Source organism: Drosophila grimshawi, unplaced genomic scaffold (assembly GCF_018153295.1).
Source record: "Drosophila grimshawi isolate 15287-2541.00 unplaced genomic scaffold, ASM1815329v1 contig_311, whole genome shotgun sequence".
Lineage (NCBI taxonomy): Eukaryota > Metazoa > Arthropoda > Insecta > Diptera > Drosophilidae > Drosophila > Drosophila grimshawi.
In genome coordinates this window covers 19,691,269-19,708,489 of record NW_025063098.1, presented here as the reverse complement: position 1 = coordinate 19,708,489, position 17,221 = coordinate 19,691,269, and the positions used below count along the sequence as shown (strand labels likewise).

The following is a 17,221-nucleotide window of genomic DNA, read 5'->3' as shown; positions in this document are numbered from 1 at the left end:
ATTTCATCTTACTTACTTTTTTACCAACGAACTTTTTATAGCATTTTCCATGGCATTTTCCTTGCGCGCTGTTGCTTAAATATTTCAACTACCACACGTAGTCGCCGCCTCTGTCTGCCTACTAGTTGTGTCTGTCTCGCTGGGTCGTTTCTGTTTGGGCTTTGTGCGCATAATTGGGGTTAACTACGGCCAGGTGCGGAAACCGCCCAGGTGCAGTTATTTCCCCTCCCAACTCCACCCAGATCCTGCTCGTACCCAATTCCGGTTAACAAAACGTGGCGAGGAAGACCCAGGAAGCGCATGGCACGCTGCCACCCATTGTGCCAAAGTGTGCTGAAAAGGAAAAGTAAAATTTTTGCCGCACTTATAAATTGTTGGCGCTGGACTTCCTTATTTTGCTCTTCAGTTTACATTTCGTTTATCTTTTATTTTTTGTTTAATTCGCTCTTTGCAATTAGCGCGAGTTGAAAGTGAAATTGCAGTGAATCACATATACATTTTGTGCGTCCTCAACTAAAACATTTTGTTATATTTATGTGATATTTTTTTATGTTGTATATAAAAGTCAGGAAAGTTGACACGCAAATTGTGAAATTCAATTTGAGAAAGTTTTTTCTTTTATTTTTGTTGGCAACACCCCAGGGATGGGAAATGGGGCGGGGCGAGGCCAGGCGTGGCTGCGGCCGTGTTGACACGGCAAACACACGCACACACACACACACACATGTGTGTGCCACATCATCTATATGTGTCTGTCTCTGTCTCTCTCTCTCTCTCTTTTCGGGAGTCTCTCAGGCATTCCGTTTTCCATGGCATTCTGTGGACTCATCATCAATTCAGTTGATAATTATTTTTACGCGACGCAGCGAGTGCATTAAAAATGCAAATGGCAACACTTTGCCACTTTGATGGCGTTGCCAGTGTTGTAACGTTGCTGTTTTATTAATTTATTAAATTAAAAAAAAAAAATAAATAAAACAAAACGCAAAAGGCGCAACCTCTCGCATTCGCAATCGCATCTGTAATTGTAAATTTATGAGGCGGTGCGCACGCAAAAAAATAAGTAAACAGTGAAGTGAGTGCAGGAAAGAGTTCTGGTTCAGCTGGGCGCACTGTCAATCGTGTGCCATGAATTATTAATTATTTGATTTTTCGCACTCACACACAGCGAGACAAGCAAAGCGACAGATAGATAGACAGGCCGTCACACACACACACACACACACAGCTGGCTAGTGTTGCATTGCGCCAAATGACCATCAGCTACTTCTGACAGCCGCCATGCAACACTGAACGTCGGTCGCTTCGTTCAATTGGGTTGCACAGCTGTGTGTGGGGCAAAGAACACTGCCACACTGGAAACAGTGCCTCAAGGGAGCGAGGCCAAATAAAATTATTAACCAAAATGCGCAAAGCGTAACTGACGAGCCTGATTGCTAATAAAAGCAAAATTAGCTTAATCTAATTACCTGTCACACATATTATTTTGCGTTGCGTAACGAAATCTAAAAACTTCGTCTCTAAATGCGCCTCGAAATAATTCAGCTGCTGCCTCGATTTCTCGCTTTTCGTTTTTGGTTTTTCTCTTTTTGCCAACAGCCCCCGCTTGAGGGGTAGATCTTTACGATGTGCATATATATATATATAGTATGCATAGGTAGATTCTAGCTGGACTGTAGCAACCCTGTGGCCCACGCAGACGCCCCTTTTGCTGATTATTATTGTGCGTGCCCAGGGGATTGGATTGGATTGGATTGCCTGAATGGAACTGTACTGAACTGAACTGACTGGCAAGCTGCATACATATTTGTACCATTTGCTCGGTGAATTATTCAGTGCTCAATCGATAAGGCCAATGGCATCTTGTTCTGGGCAAGGATAAATCTCCCGGTCCCAGTAGCCCACAGTTGCTGACAGTTTATTTGGCAAATTGCTTGCATGTAATATGAAACTTTACTTCAGTTCACTTCTCTTTTTCCTGGCTAATTTTTAGTTTGCCAATGAGTCACACACACACACACACACAGAGCAAAAAACAAAAAAAAAGTGTGTGCTAAATCGAAAATCTGAAACACGCGTCACGCATTGCTGCAGCCCGCATGGGAAGAGGGAACAACGGAACGAGGGGCCGAAGGGACCATAAGCCGCAATCCAAAATCGAAACCCCAACTAATATGCCATGACTATGACTCACTGATTTTTTAGCTTAGCTTCTCTCTCTCTCGCTCTCTCTGGCTCTCACACTCCCTTTTGCTCTTTTGCCTGGCTTATCTGCTGCCTGAATCCGGCTTTGGTCCTTGCCAAGCCGAGTCCTGTCCTGTCCTGCCCTGCCCTGCCCTGCCCGTAGCCACCCCTTTTAGTTCGGTGTGTCATCTGTTCATGTCGAGCATAATTCAAAAATTTTAAATTTGAAAATCTCTTGGCACAGCAGCAGCAACAACAACATTTCTGTTGCATTATAAATCTAATTAGAATATGTGTGCGCCCGCCCCGTATCTGAATATAAACTCGTATCTGAATATATATATGTATGACTCTCGCTCCTGGCGCTCATTTCATATGCTCAGCGCATCTGGCCGCATCCGCAAACAGAAAATTGCCAATGGCGGCGCCTGTGCGTCTGGGCAATAAATTTGATTTGTTTCGAATTACAGCCAAAAAGCAATGAACAATTTTTATTTCTGTTACTTTCTTTTTTTTTTGTTCCTTGTGCTTTTCGGATTTTTCGTTTTGTTGGCTGCATTTTGTTAAGCCGCCAAATCGAATCTTACTTGCGGTTACTCTCTGCGGGCAATTTTCATAATTTACATAAGCAAATCAAATTGTAAATGGAATTTGGGCGCTCCAAACTGGTGCTGGTGCTGGTGATGGGTGATGGTGATGGTGATGCTGGAAGCTCTTTTATGTCACCCGGCAAAGACGAGCTGAGAATGGAACTATGTCGAGTGTTTGACGTAGATTTGCTAGCAGTTTTTTATATTCCACATCCTTGCCACAAATTGTGTCAGCTTTGGCTTTTTGTTGTACTCGGTGTGCTTTGTGCGTCTTTTGTTGTCGATGCGTCAAAGAATTTGGCTCAAGTGATGCTTTAGACGAGCTTTGAAATGTGTCTTCGTTGGGTTTGCAGGGAATGTACAGTACATATACACATATATATACTTTGGATCAGCACAGAAATATAGTATAGTAAAGTAGCACGAGTCGCAGAATATTTTGCTCAAGTAGAGATATTTAAATGAGCAAAAAGCTGAATTGCCAATATAGTATAGACATATGACGTGCATGAAATTGCTTACTTTCTTTTATCATAAAAAGCCATAAGCATAAGTTGCGCATTTATCAAGAGATATTAAGAACCTAGGCCAAGACAACATAAAATTTGATACCCTGAAATAATCTCAAAACTTATTGCTCTTAGTCACTAAACTTTACAATTCTTATTTGCATATATAATATGCAAATAATATAAATATTGCTATTTTCCATTTAGAAATGAAAGTTACGCACGTTGAACAACATAACAAATCAGCAAGTTGTAGTCGAGAGAGCCCGACTACGCGATACCCTGAACCCAGTGGCTAAGAACAAATAGAATCGACCCTATTTCCAGGAACCTATTTTTTGATTATTTACCGAGCAGTTTGACGTGATTGAGTTTTAATAAAGCATAATTAGCATAATGCTAATTGACAGTTTAACAGGTTGCATTAAGCAAATTATCGATATATAACATTTAACAAATTTATGTTAAACATTGCAGATAGAGATGCGCATATTATATGCGATTATTAAATCATAAATTTAAGTTTATAAACAATTTCGAATTCATATTCATAAATAATATTGTTAAGTGTAACCTGCTGTATTCATTCGCCAAAAAACTATTGAAAGTTATGAAAGTGTTTGTTACTGAAGAGTTGCCTGCTGCAAGCTCTTTTTTATTTGTTACTTACTCAACACTGGCAGGCAACTCGCTGACAGCACCTAAAACGCGATTGACAATTGACTTTTTGTGAACGTGAAATTCATATTGTAATTTTCTAAAAATTTTGGAAAACCTAAAAGAGAAACATTGAAAAACGAGACCTAAGCGAGCAAGTGACAAATGTGAAACGGAACACAATAAATGCATTGGAAAATGCTTTGGTTAATTGAATCGACTTGAGGTTAAATTGTCATTTCTAAAGCACACACTATTTATATATAAATATAAATATATATTTATATATATATATATATAGTGACAGGGCTTTCTCAGCCTGTGGCTGGTGGAAAGGCGTGTAGTTAGCTGTCAAATATTAGCTTATTTTCGAGGAACATTATAAAAAGAACACACAAGTCTAGAGCAATTTGGTTAAGCACACGTCCGCGCATTAGATTCTATAGGATTTTTGTTTGTGGAAAATTCTGTATTTGCGTGAGCATTGAACTATATGTCGTTTAATTTGTAATTGCGCCGCACTCGGTAGCAATGTCAACTGCGCTGGCAGCGGCGGCAAGTGCAACCAGCACGTCCACAACACAACCGCCAGCACCGATCGCAACAGCAGTAGCAGTAGCAGCAGCAGCAGCAGCAGTAGCAACGACCCCAACAAAAACGGCCACCATGTTGCTGGAGCCCATGCCGCAGTTTGTGGAGCAATCCTACACTGGAAACAATGAGACGAGCGCAAGTGTAAGTTTAAGTCAAACATTGCCAACTGATTAAAGACCAAAATGCCAAAATCAGCAGCAGCAGCAGCACCACCACCTAGAAGAAGATGAGGAAGAGTTGCGGTCAGAGCAGCAGGCGTTGAATGTGTATACTGACTCGGAAAATAACTCGGAGTTTCAATCGGATTATCTAGATCCAAACGAGTTTCCGCTGCCTGGCGAGAGCAGGAGAAGGAAGAAACTGCTCCCGAAAACAATCACGCATGTGTTGCCGCGACCGCCCGGCGGCTACAAGTACTCGATGGGCTTCCTTTATGGCATTGGTAACCATATGGCTGGCGTTACTCTCGATATACCCACGCCCACATCCATAACGCCGCGTACGCTGCGCACATCGCCACCGCCGCCCCTGCCCCCTGTCTTGCCGCTGATGCCACGTTCGGGAAACGCATCACCAAGCACGGCTTTTGGCGCTGCAACAGTTGCCGCCGCAGCAGCTGCTGCAGCGGCGGCTCCAGCGGCATCCGCTGCTATCAATGCAAATCTCTCGACTCAGCCGCAGCAATTCTTGTGCCCTGGGTATACGGGTCCGCAACGACATTTGTGGCATGCGGAAAATGCCGTGTGGCAATTCGATCGCAGTTATCCGTACAATCAGGTCTTTGGCTCACAATATGGCATACCAATGATGCCGCTGGGCTTCGATCATCATTCGCATGGCGCACAGCGTTTCATGTTTCCCAATTACAACTATAATAATCCAACAGCAGCAATGTCACGTGGCGGCAATTATCGTCGTGGCACATCAAATCAGGTAACTGCCGCCGAGCAGCAACAGACACAACAGCAATCGGCTAATGCCGAGCAGGTTGTTGCCCCACAGGATGGTTATACAAATATTGGCCACAACTATGGTCAAGCTGATCGCTTCAATCGTCAACGCGAGCGCTTTGGCCCGGGACGACATGCTCACAATCCGATGTCCTTTGCCCGCGAATCGAAGACATTCTACAATAGCAATAGTAATGGGACATCGGGTGCTCCGGGCACACGCATTCGTCATCCTTTTGATCCACGCACAGGTTTGCAGCCGGTCAGCAATAATAACATGAGCCGACGCGGTGGCCATCAGAACAACAACCCTAACAACAACCACAACGGTTTTCAATCGGGCAGACAGCCAAAAAGTTCGAGGAGTCAACAACTGTTAGCAGCGCGTAGTTCACATTCATCGTATTCGGTGTCACCGTCGTCCTCCAAAACGAAATTCGAGCAGCGGGCGGAGACCAGCTCCGGAGTCTCTCTCCCCACCACCGACAATCATCAGCCGCGCAGTTATCGCAATCGAGCCCGCTATATGAATCTGAATGCACAGCAACGTGGTCAGCAACTGGCATCATTTGATAATCGCATGCCAAGATTTGCCAATCCGATACAGCAAGCGCACTCCTATAATTTTACACAATTGGATAATGCTGTTGGCTATTCCCTGCACTATGTAGAGGCTGGACAGCTTGCTGCGCTTCAGGAACAGGATGTACAGGGCATATCAGCCACAAGCAGCGGCACCTCTGACGGAGAATATGCTGGAAATCCGATTAATGCCGAACTCTTATCGGATGCAGATGCACAAAGCAATAGTTTACCGAATCGCGGTGGCGATTGCGATACACAATCCTTTGAAAGTTTTCCCACTTCGTCCAGTGATAGCACGGAGAGTGAGCAGAGCGATGCTTCGCTGAAATCCATGGTCCGCAAGATAACAATGAGCTGTTTGGCGCTGGCCACAAGTGCCCAAATGCCGAAACTGAAGGGACCCAATCTCATACCCTTCGGGGACATGCGTCATCTGCGTGAGTCTGAGTGCATGGGACCCCAGAGGATACGGAATGGATTCAAGTGCTCATCGCACTGCTGTGGCGATATGCTCGTCGAGCCGAAGTCACAACCCTTGCACAGCAGCGATGGCGTCGATAATAATTCCTTAGAGTCATTAGCCTTATCCTGCTCACCCTCCGCTCATTCTAGCAATACGGTTCTCGCTAACTCTAATCAGGTACACATTGATAAGGTATGCATCAACATAATTTCGAATTGATTCGATTGAATTGCACATCGATTTCGTCTAGGATGAAGCGTCTGTGGAGGATCAGCCGCTGACCATGCAGAATCGCTACTGGCACGAGTTCTTTGGCTATACGCCAGCGGATCGATTTCTCACGCGTTGCAAACACGTCGAGATGAAGCGTCCGCCCTGCTCCGAGTCTATTCGCCACAAATGGGACTCACTCACGCTGAACATTTGGCAAAAGTTTCGCGAGGCGCAACAAACGCGTACCATATTCAAGACCAAGATGCGTCTCTGGCGCTTCATATACAAGGTGACCATGGTAAGTGGTCAATGATGAGTAATTAAACTCTGTTCCCAAAGCGAAAATGCTAAGTTGGTATTTTAGGGACGAAAAGATTTACAGTGACCAACATTTGGGTTAGTCTTCCGTTCATCAGTTTCAACTGTTATCGAACTGGGAACAGAGTATTGTGCAGTCGGTCTGTGCCGATTTGTTATTTGTTTGAACTAACTGATAAATTGGCATTAAATATCCTGGTACAGGCCGTTTATCCGCGCTATGGTGTCTATTTGGTAGGCTCATCGATTTCATTTTTTGGTTGTAAGTGCTCCGACATGGATATTTGCATGCTGGCCTGTACCAATGCCAACATGGATACACGCACGGAAGCCATTTACCACTTGCAACTGATGCGCGAAATGTTGAATGCCACCGAACAGTTTCAGGACTTCAATCTGATTGAGGCACGTGTGCCCATTTTACGATTCATGGATCGGCGTCATAACGTCGAGGTGGACATTAATTTTAACAACTCGGTGGGCATACGGAATACTCATCTGCTGTACTGTTATTCGCAGCTGGAGTGGCGCCTCCGTCCCATTGCGCTGACCATTAAGCAGTGGGCGCAGCATCATAATATTAATAATGCCAAGAACATGACCATATCCAGCTACTCCTTGATGCTGATGGTTATACACTTTCTGCAAGCTGGCGTTAATCCACCGGTGTTGCCCTGCCTGCACAAAATGTACCCGGAGAAGTTTTGCATATTGCAACCCAATGATTTTGGTTATGTGGACATGAATGAGATTATGCCACCATACAAATCGGAAAATCGTCAGTCGCTTGGTGAGCTGCTGCTCGGATTTCTGCAGTATTACAGCATCTTTGATTACGGCAAGTTTGCGATTTCAATTAGGATTGGCGGAATGCTGCCCGTGGAGTCGTGCCGCGCCGCAAAGGCGGTCAAGAATGATGTTCACCAGTGGAATCAGCTGTGCATTGAGGAGCCTTTCGATCTCACAAACACGGCTCGATCAGTTTACGATGCGGAAATTTTCAAGCGCATTCGTGCCATCTTTCTGACCTCGTACAATCTACTGGAGTCCACGCACAATCTCATCTCCATATTCGATGGCTACGAGGGACCCGTTATAAAACACCCGGATGATTCCGATAACGATTCGGTTCATAAGTTAAGAGGTAACGCATCATCCATGTCGAACAGTGTACAGACATCGCCCAGGCAAATGATGGAGATGACATCCGCAGCACTGTGGAATGATATTCGACGCAATGTGGAGCCTACCGTTATGGAGGAGCCAGTGCAACTGCATGGTGATAAGGATGCCAAGCAGAATGCAAATGCCAGCAAATAGACAGATTTGCAATCATTTTTAAAGCACAAAAAAAAGTAACAAATGTAAAAATCCCCACCAGCTTTAAACCTAAGCAGCTGATGTTAGTCTCTTACTCCCGATTAGGTAGTGTATCACATTTAAATGATAGCAGTTAGACATTTAAATTTTACGTTGGACACTTGCCCTTTCGATTCCTAACATTTCTGACATTCCGTCCCAAGTGATTTAATTCAGGAGAAGCGAATTAGTCCTTAGCAAATGTGGTTGCAAAAAAATAAATCACTTAAGCATGTTTCCCACAATACAATTTAAAAAAAAATGCCTAAAAAAAATATAAAATTTGAAAATGTAAAAAAAATATATAAAATCAAAAGGAAACGCAAAAAAAAACAACAAAAAAATCGAGCCAAACGGAAACATAGGAATACAAAATTGTACAAAAATATATAGCTTACAGTAATTTAGCACCTGCCAATGCCACGCACATTTTATACTTCTTATACAAAAGCACTTTTTTAGCCAAACACATTTATACTCTTATAAAAAAAACCAACAAAAATGTAAAAAATGCGCTCTTGTCTAAACAAAATATGCGAACAGCAGCAGTTATAGCTGAAAAACTAATGTACAACATAGACAGCGCTCAAAAAAAGAAAGAAAAAAAAAAGAATAAATAAATCATAAAATGAAATAAAAAATTAAAAAGCATAAAATAATAAAAAAATTAAGAGAAATTTTTAATGTGTCGTATAAAATACTCGATTCTGTCGGTTGAAAGATTTACCAATACTGGATGCAATACTTAACATATCATTCTCTTAAATATTTATAAAAGAGCTTTTGAATGGTCTGTGCAAGGAGTTTTTTTTTTCATTATTATATACATAAACACATATATTTATAAATATTTTTCGTGAGTGGCCGTGCCACGAGATATGTTCAACTCTAGCTGCGAATTATGCCTGATATAATTTCTCCCCTGGGGCCAAAATTGTCGCACATGCGGCACCAAATCAAATCACAACTGCATATGCAGCCGCACATCTGGTGTTCCTATTGCTGTTGATGGGTGATGTTGAGTGTGTGGGCGTGGCACTGCCCCCCTCCAGTAAATGAAGGACGATTTGTTACATCGAACACCGTCGAACACATCATCAATAGCCCAAAAATGTCAGTGTGTCCAAATTATTACATCAAATGCAATGGTCGCTATCAGTGTGTGCGTGTGTGTGTGTGTGTCGGTGGTTGGTATTGAGTAATTGATATAATGTCACAGCTCGGCACGCAGACGTTGTCGCCCACTTAATGTCCAAATTGTCATCAGGATTAGTGACCATTACCCTATGCGTGGCTAAGGGTGATGTGTTCGTGGTCCTGTTGGGGGAGTTAGTTATATGTGAACGTGCTCTAACACCATATCCGTTGCATTCGGATTGCACTTCTGGCATTGTTCTCGATGCGAGGCATCATTATCATTATCACAGCGTAGCATTTTGTTGCTGTCTGCACAATTGTCGTATTAATTTGAGCATATGTGCACAAATTTTTGGTAATTAAACGAAACAAGTTGGCAGCAGTAATAGCAACGTGCGTCACATCAATTTTTCATTTGTCGCATTTATCGACGAAAAGTAATTAAACTCTCCGCACCTCCCTGTGGAGAGCATTATTGTCAATGGCATTGCATTAGCATATTCGCTTTGCCCAGGACAAAAGCATATTCAACACCTAGAAAAATACCATTCAATTGCTAAAGCAGAAGAAAATTTGCAAAACAAAGGCCTGCCCATGAATACCATGTTAATGGAAAATGGCTCTCAGTCTTTATGCATGCATTCAAATTAAAATTTGAGTAAAAATTAATTTGGCCAGCAATTTGCGGCATTTCCCCCGTTTCTGCAGCAGCAGTAGCAGCAGCAGCTGCAGCTGCCATTAAAATTCCTTTTCGACTACAGTTCTGAGCTCTGATCTTTGCACAAATAATTACTCATTGTCATTGTAATTGGCGTGCGGGCGCTAAACGGATTTAAGGCACAGAGCACGAGGCACATAGGCAAAGGGAGAGAGTGAGAAAGAGAGAGAGAGAGACAGTGTGTGTGAGAGAGAGAGAGAGGGGGGACTGTGCTACAGGCCTTTTGACAACTTGTGACATTTTTGCTTTGGCCCCTAACTTGATTATTTGTGAACCGTTCTGAACGATGACTAAGCAGAATAGCAAGGCAAGGCAGAAAGAGAGCGCGAGAGAGAGAGAGAGAGAGAGAGAGAGAGAGCGGGTAGAGAGTAGAGAGAGGGCCATAACGACAATGATGCTGGCCACGTTTTTGTTTTTGTGGACCCCTCTTCCGCCTGCTACTCGATTACTTACTGCTGGGGCACTTTTTCATTATGTGTACTTTCACATGTCCATCCCGTATTGCAGTAGTATCCCAGTACGCAGATGCTGCTGATCCCCAATGGACATTGGGCTATATATACATATATTGTGCGCACGTACTGGAATTTTCATTTTATGTCATTTCAATTTTCCTGCCTTCAGTTTTTATAGACGCAACAAAAATGAATCGAACGGAAAAAAGGGTTCAATTGAAAGATGCAGCAACAACGGCAAGCAATTGCTCTTTGTCTCTATCCATTTTAGGGTATGCATGTGTATGTGTGTGTGTGTGTGTGTGTTTGTGTGTGTGAGTGCCTTTGGGACTTTGTTGACGTGCCATGAGATTGTTGTTTGTCTGTTTGTTGTTGTCTGTCTTTGTATATTTTTTTTTATTTTTTTTTTTTAGTTTTTTGTATTGCGCTCCTTTTGCTAGGTGGACAAAGTCCAGAGACCGAACTTGTCCAATCTGGGCCCATTGTGCATTAGTCATGAGCAACAAATTACCTGTGGCATGTGAGAACCAACTACCCGAAGCGTTGACAGCTCTGTGCCGTCCCCTTGGGTCGCAAAGTGGCCGCTGATCAACTTCAGTTGCTATGGTGTTGAGGTGCTTCCCGGTTTGCAGTGCCGCTAACAAACTTACAATGCAGCTAATCATATCATTTAATTTTTTCCCATATGTTCTTCTAATTGCAGGTAAGCTTACTACCACATTAGTTCCAAACAACAGCAACAATTAACAACACACAGTTTGCGTAAGTGCTTGTCTACAATTTTAATTAGTATTAAATATGTTTTGTGCTCCACTGTTTTGGTTTTTGGGGTTTGGGGACATCATCTGTGCACTTAGCCAAATTCAGAATTGTCTAAAAACTACACATGCAATTTTAATTTTAAAACAATAAATCATTTGGCAACACAATTCCAGGCTATGGACTTCTCTTTGCCGTGATAAATGCCATACCAAATGTTTGGCTGCATAATTTAGGAATACATATGCAAATGCCTGTGGGTGGGTGGATGTTGGTATGTGAGTGTGTGGATGTGGGTGTGCACATTGCCGCACAATTAGAAACACATTAAATATTTAAAACGCTGGCACATGAATTATAAACATTGTTTTCGTCGCTTTAGGTAAACATTTGTGTTTACTTGGCCGATGTCCATGTAAAATCCCTGATTAACGGATTGAACCACTTCATCATAGATGAAACATTACTAAAAGCAAACACAACTAACACGAATTTAATTAAATGTGTAAACAGACCAGCTTAGTTTTGCAAACATTTATCATTTGCTTGATTTTTGCACATTTTTGTTTCGGGCATCATATAGAATAATCTATAAACACAAACCGACGACTGATAAAATATTCTTTTATAAATTCGTACAATAATAATAATAATATTTTTCCATACAATAAATATTCCATATAAAATATTGCTAATTCGTTCATCGTTCATTGTACATTGAAAAAATCGCTTAAGTTTTGGTTTTTTAGTTAAGCTAACATAACTTGTGCTCGAAATTCATATTAAAATTCCACTTAAATATAACCAAAAGAAGCAATTTGCTTTTCTGCTTGTGCATATTCATTTTTAATGTCATCTTGTCTCAGTCAATTAGAGCATTGCTCCCACTTTGATTATCTTCATGTTCTCATTGCAATGATCCGAGTCTGATGACACATCAAAGCTGTTTCGCATTTTTATTACCCGGCTTTTGATATATGTATATGTATAGCAATCGTACATTCATTTTATGACTCGCCTTTCGTATTTTTCGACTATTTTATTTCCACAACAGTTACTATTTCAGCACTATTCATCTAGTTGGATGTCAGCCCCGTTTCCGCTCCTCGCTTTTTGCTGGTGGATAACGCCCCAGCAATAGCGCCAAAAATCAATCAGCCAATGTCGCCAATATCTATAAAAATGTATAAGGCCGAAACTCGAACCTAAAGCTGTAAATGTTTGCTACACTCTCTTAGGGTATGTGAACATGCCACACAGCACACTCACATGCACACACACACACACACATACACTCACACACTCTCACAGTCACACACAGCCCGCTTTGCTCGCCAATCAAGCACATTTATTATGCATTTTTCATATGACAATTTTTTTTAGCACTCCAAGTAGACACATTTAAAATCGACCGCATAAAAAGCATCGCATTTCCCATATATCTATGGGATATATATACATATAGAATGCCGTTGCAGCCTTTATGTCTACACATGACTGAAGCTGCTGCATATTTGTGGTTGTGCGTGTGTGTGTGTTTGTGTGTGTGTGTGTGTGCGAGTGCCAGCAAATAAAAAACGCAAATTACCCGCATTTTTTACAAGTATTTTATTGAAAATTGAAATTTATGCGTCGCACCGTGCGAAGCAACGCGATGATGTCCTGCGGTCCTTGCTCATATACAAGTATATATCCGCTGCTTATCCCTGCCATATCGCTGTCATCTCTAGCAGATACTGCTACTTCACTCAGCGTATCGATAAACGTGGCGCGTTTTTTTTTATTGATTTTCGCAGACAACAGACAACAGAATTCATAAATTTAAATGGCCGTTTCACATGCAACAGAGAGGGGCACTTAAAGCAGCCCAAAACGGAGGCATAAATCATGCAGTCGCTGCCAAAGCTTTTATTTGTTTACATGCCCCGATCTGTAGCTTTATACTTACCGCTGCAGCTGCACCTGTAGCGAAAAAGGGTTGCAAGTAAAACTTGTATCGCGTATCGCTTACCCACCGAGTCAAGTCACGCCCAATGGCGACATGCACCACGAAGTTGTCCTTTGGCTTTTCACACATTTGCATAAGCGGAGGAACGGCTAAAAGGGGGGCGTGCCACGGCTGCTTATCGCTGCGACACTTACAGAGCCGCCTCCTGCCCCTACCTGCAAAGGGTCCGCTGTATTTCCGTTGCCCTTGTTAGAAGCGAAGCGGAGCTCTTAACGATTTCGTGTCATTTTTTGCATTTCCTTGTGCATTGCTTTCAGTTTTTACTACGTTTCGCTGTGTTTTTTTTTTCTTTTCTTTTCAATGGTTTCCCATTTTTTTCTTTTTTTTTTGCGGTTACCGCCCTCAAGTGTGCGGCCTTATCGCGTGCTCCGTAGTGGCACCTTCAGACACTGGCAGTAGCAAGCAGCAAGCTGCCAAGTGATTTTGGCCAAGGCAGAATTAAACTCTGTTGCCGCAACTCGCCAAATAAATCACACAAACTAGACAGATAGAGCAAGCCAAAGAAAAGACAGAGAGAGAGAGAGACAGCCTGAGTTATAATAAATAAGTAGAATGCGCACTCGCAGAAAAAGGCGTTTACAAATTCAAGGATAATGAAAATTTAAATTCCTATTTAAAATTTTTAAATTTCAATTGCAAATAGTTCACAAATATTCTGTGATGAGTATAAGCCATTCTTGATTTATAATTTAAGTGATGGATTTATGAAATATCCGTATATCTTTGGAAAAAAAACGCCAATAGTTTTAAAATAAGAACAATCATTCTTAACTTTTACAGAAACAATCTTACGTTTTGGAATTTTGGGTTTTTAAAAACCGTGTCGAAATTGCAAATTTCCTGCGCTGATCTAGGACTCTCCACCTTGTCGGTACTAAATTGGGATTAAAAGTATCAAACTTTTTTGTGAGTGTAGTTAATATTAATGCAACTCATAAATTTGAATGTGTACGTGTTAAACATTTCTCACGTGTCTGTCGTTATGCCATGGAATCGGCTTTATCTGCAATGCCGCAGCAGTTGGTTGCAGCATCGATTGAAGCGGAGAGTGTTTGGCTGGCGTCTTGGGTCATATCGTTTGCATTTTCTTGGCCGATTATGCAACATGATGAATGCGCCAAGGCAGCGCCTGCAATTAGTGGCAGGACACTCGAGTCGCGGCGCATGCATGTCAAGTGTCCGCGCAGCTGAAAAGCTTGCTATGCTTAATGCCAGAAAACTTCGACTGCTCGCTCCCTCAATTAAAGTTTAAAACAGCAATTGCAACGCCATGTCTTTGCCCAAGCCCAAGCCCAAGTCCAATCCCAGTCCCAGCCCCGGCCACGCCCCCCTCCCTGACTATAATGCAGTGTGATTAATTTCAACGCCTTTCGCATCGTTCGTAACCCATTTGCATGCGCTGCTCGTGCTCGTGGAGAGTCGTGACAGGATAATCCCCAGCTCGTTGTCCTTGCTACAGCTCTGCCTCTCTATCTCTCTGCGCTCTGTCTGCAGTTCGTCTTCATCTTGTTGTTGTTGTTGTTGGTATCTGCTGTTTTAAGTAATTTTTTAAGGAAACCAAAGAAATTAAAAAAGCAGTACAAGCGCATTTTTTCTGTTGTTGTGTCCCTTGGCAAGGATAAGACTTAAGAGTCCGATGCTACCTGGCAGCCGTTGTGGACGCAGCGCGACGGACATGGACATGGACATGCTGGATGCTGGGTGCTGCAGGACTCGTCGCTGGCAAAAATATTACAAAAAACGTGCCAAACGTTTATTTAAAAGGATTTATGTGCGTTACGTGCTAAATGTGAAATAATAATTTTTCTTATTTTTTCCACTCTTTTTTTTTTGATTTTTCTATTTTATTTTATCTCTTCTTTTTTGTGTGTGTTATTTTTAATGCCATTTTTAATGCCGTACAATGCAATGCAGCCAAAGCCAATGTCTGGGTGGGTGAGAGTGTGTGTGTGAGGCGGAGAAAGAGAGAGAGAAAAGCATTTTGTGGCTGGCATTAACTCAAGTTCTTTGCCATTTTTATTGAGCTGGCCAACGCGTGAAATTGTTGTGGGCCCGCATTCTCGAGGAGCAAACTCTTTGGTCCAGGCTCTGGCAGAGATTTCTCTGGTCGAGACTTAATTGCATTTGAAGTTGCTGCCAGTTCTGGCCATGTGCGCACAAGCAACTGTGCGGCTCTTAAGTGCTACGTCTACAAACTGAAAGGAAAAGTTTATTTTTCCTCATTTTTGTTATTTCCTTGTTGCTGTAGTTTTGCGGCTGCCATTGCCAATTTATGACTCGTATATCTCTCTGCCTTACGCTCTCTCTCTCCCGAATTGAAATCGAAAATGCGTAGTTACCAGCTAGGGAATACTGCATATATTCCTCTATATACATATATACATATATATATACTGACAAACCGAGAGTTGGATAGGCAGACATTAGCTGGCCACAATACAATACTCGAAACTTGCTTCAGCTTCAGCGGCTGCTGCTGTTGCTGCTGCTGCTGCTACAAAATTTCCCCAACTGAGTTGGCTGTCTTATTATTATTATTATTCTTATATTTTGCTTTAGCCGGCACTGGACTGGTTGCCATTTCTACGTTTGTTTTGCTGCCCGCACGCATATAGCATAATAATTAGGAGGGTGTCCTGCAGACGTTGTGGGCCGTTAATGCCAGTTCGCAGTCAGACAAAGACATCCCAGACACATTGTACAGTTCATTTTGCGGTGAACACAAAGTTTCTTAATTTTTTCCATCTCTTACTCTATCTCTCCCTCTGTCCTTCTCTCTTTTTGGACGCTTTGTCCCCAGCTGAGTGAAAAAAGTTTTAATATGATTTGAAGCAGACATTGGCGCCTTGAGCAGAAATAATTAAAGTGCCACCACAGCCGGCACATTAAAGCCAAGTGGCTGCAACAGTGTGTGGCAGTTGCATGAACTTTGCCAAGCATAACTTATGCATGTGCAAATGCAAACGAAAAGGAATCGACTCGTACACAACTTTACACTCAAAAAAATAAATATGCCTTAGCCCACCTTTTCTTAACTAGCCCACCTTTTCTTCTTCAAATTTCGAGTTTGTCCTTCCATCAAAACATCGTTCCTTAAGAATGCAAAGTGTTTCTAATATTTACAAGACAAACGTTTCTGCTTTTATGAAACTAATTTCCTTAATTTTGAAATTATTTATTTAGAAAAATATTCAATATTCTATTGAAAATTAAGTTCTAAGATATATTTTTTTAGAGTGTAGCCTCAACCTGCTTACTGCCGCAAGGCCCATATGTGTGCATGTTTAATGTTAAGTTTTTACCAGCGTCTTGGCAACTTATCTTTTTTTTTTTGCGTTTTGTGCCAGCTTATTACCTTAAACTTGGCTAAGGTTGTTGACTGCTGCAATTTGTTGGCACAGACGGGCAGGCGACCCCTAAACTGTACATGTGTGTAAGTGTGTGTGTGTGTCTGCGGGGGCTTTTGTCCTTGGGGTGTGACTCTTAGACATGTACAGCGTCGAGCATAAATTGAAATTCATATTCAAAAGTGCGCTTTGGCTCTGTATTTTCCTCTCTCTCTCTCTCTCTCTGCCCCTCCCTCACTCCATCTCGCTTTCTTGCACTAGCTGTCTACTTGTGCATTGGGGACGCAGTTTTCTTCTAATTTTCATTAGCCAACAATGGACATTTGATGTCCCCAGCTGATCGGCCCTGCCTGCATATCCTTTGCAGACAAGTGT

At 42.2% G+C, this 17,221-nt stretch overlaps 2 protein-coding genes across 5 annotated transcripts in view; both read left to right on the top strand.

The window, feature by feature from the left end:
• Window positions 1-17,221, top strand: part of LOC6567925 — a 159,263-nt gene that overhangs the window by 79,128 nt on the left and 62,914 nt on the right. The window lies entirely within an intron of this gene.
• LOC6567923 (poly(A) RNA polymerase gld-2 homolog A) lies at window positions 4,299-8,682 on the top strand. 2 transcript variants are annotated; one of them, XM_032739876.2, is made up of 4 exons: window positions 4,299-4,675; window positions 4,733-6,724; window positions 6,783-7,043; window positions 7,268-8,682. In XM_032739876.2, the coding sequence occupies exons 1-4, from the start codon at window positions 4,472-4,474 to the stop codon at window positions 8,381-8,383; spliced, it is 3,573 nt and encodes a 1,190-aa protein (XP_032595767.1). In that variant the 5' UTR covers window positions 4,299-4,471; the 3' UTR covers window positions 8,384-8,682. The 2 variants fall into 2 exon arrangements, with proteins under 2 accessions (XP_032595767.1, XP_032595766.1); XM_032739875.2 differs by having other exon boundaries at window positions 4,730-6,724.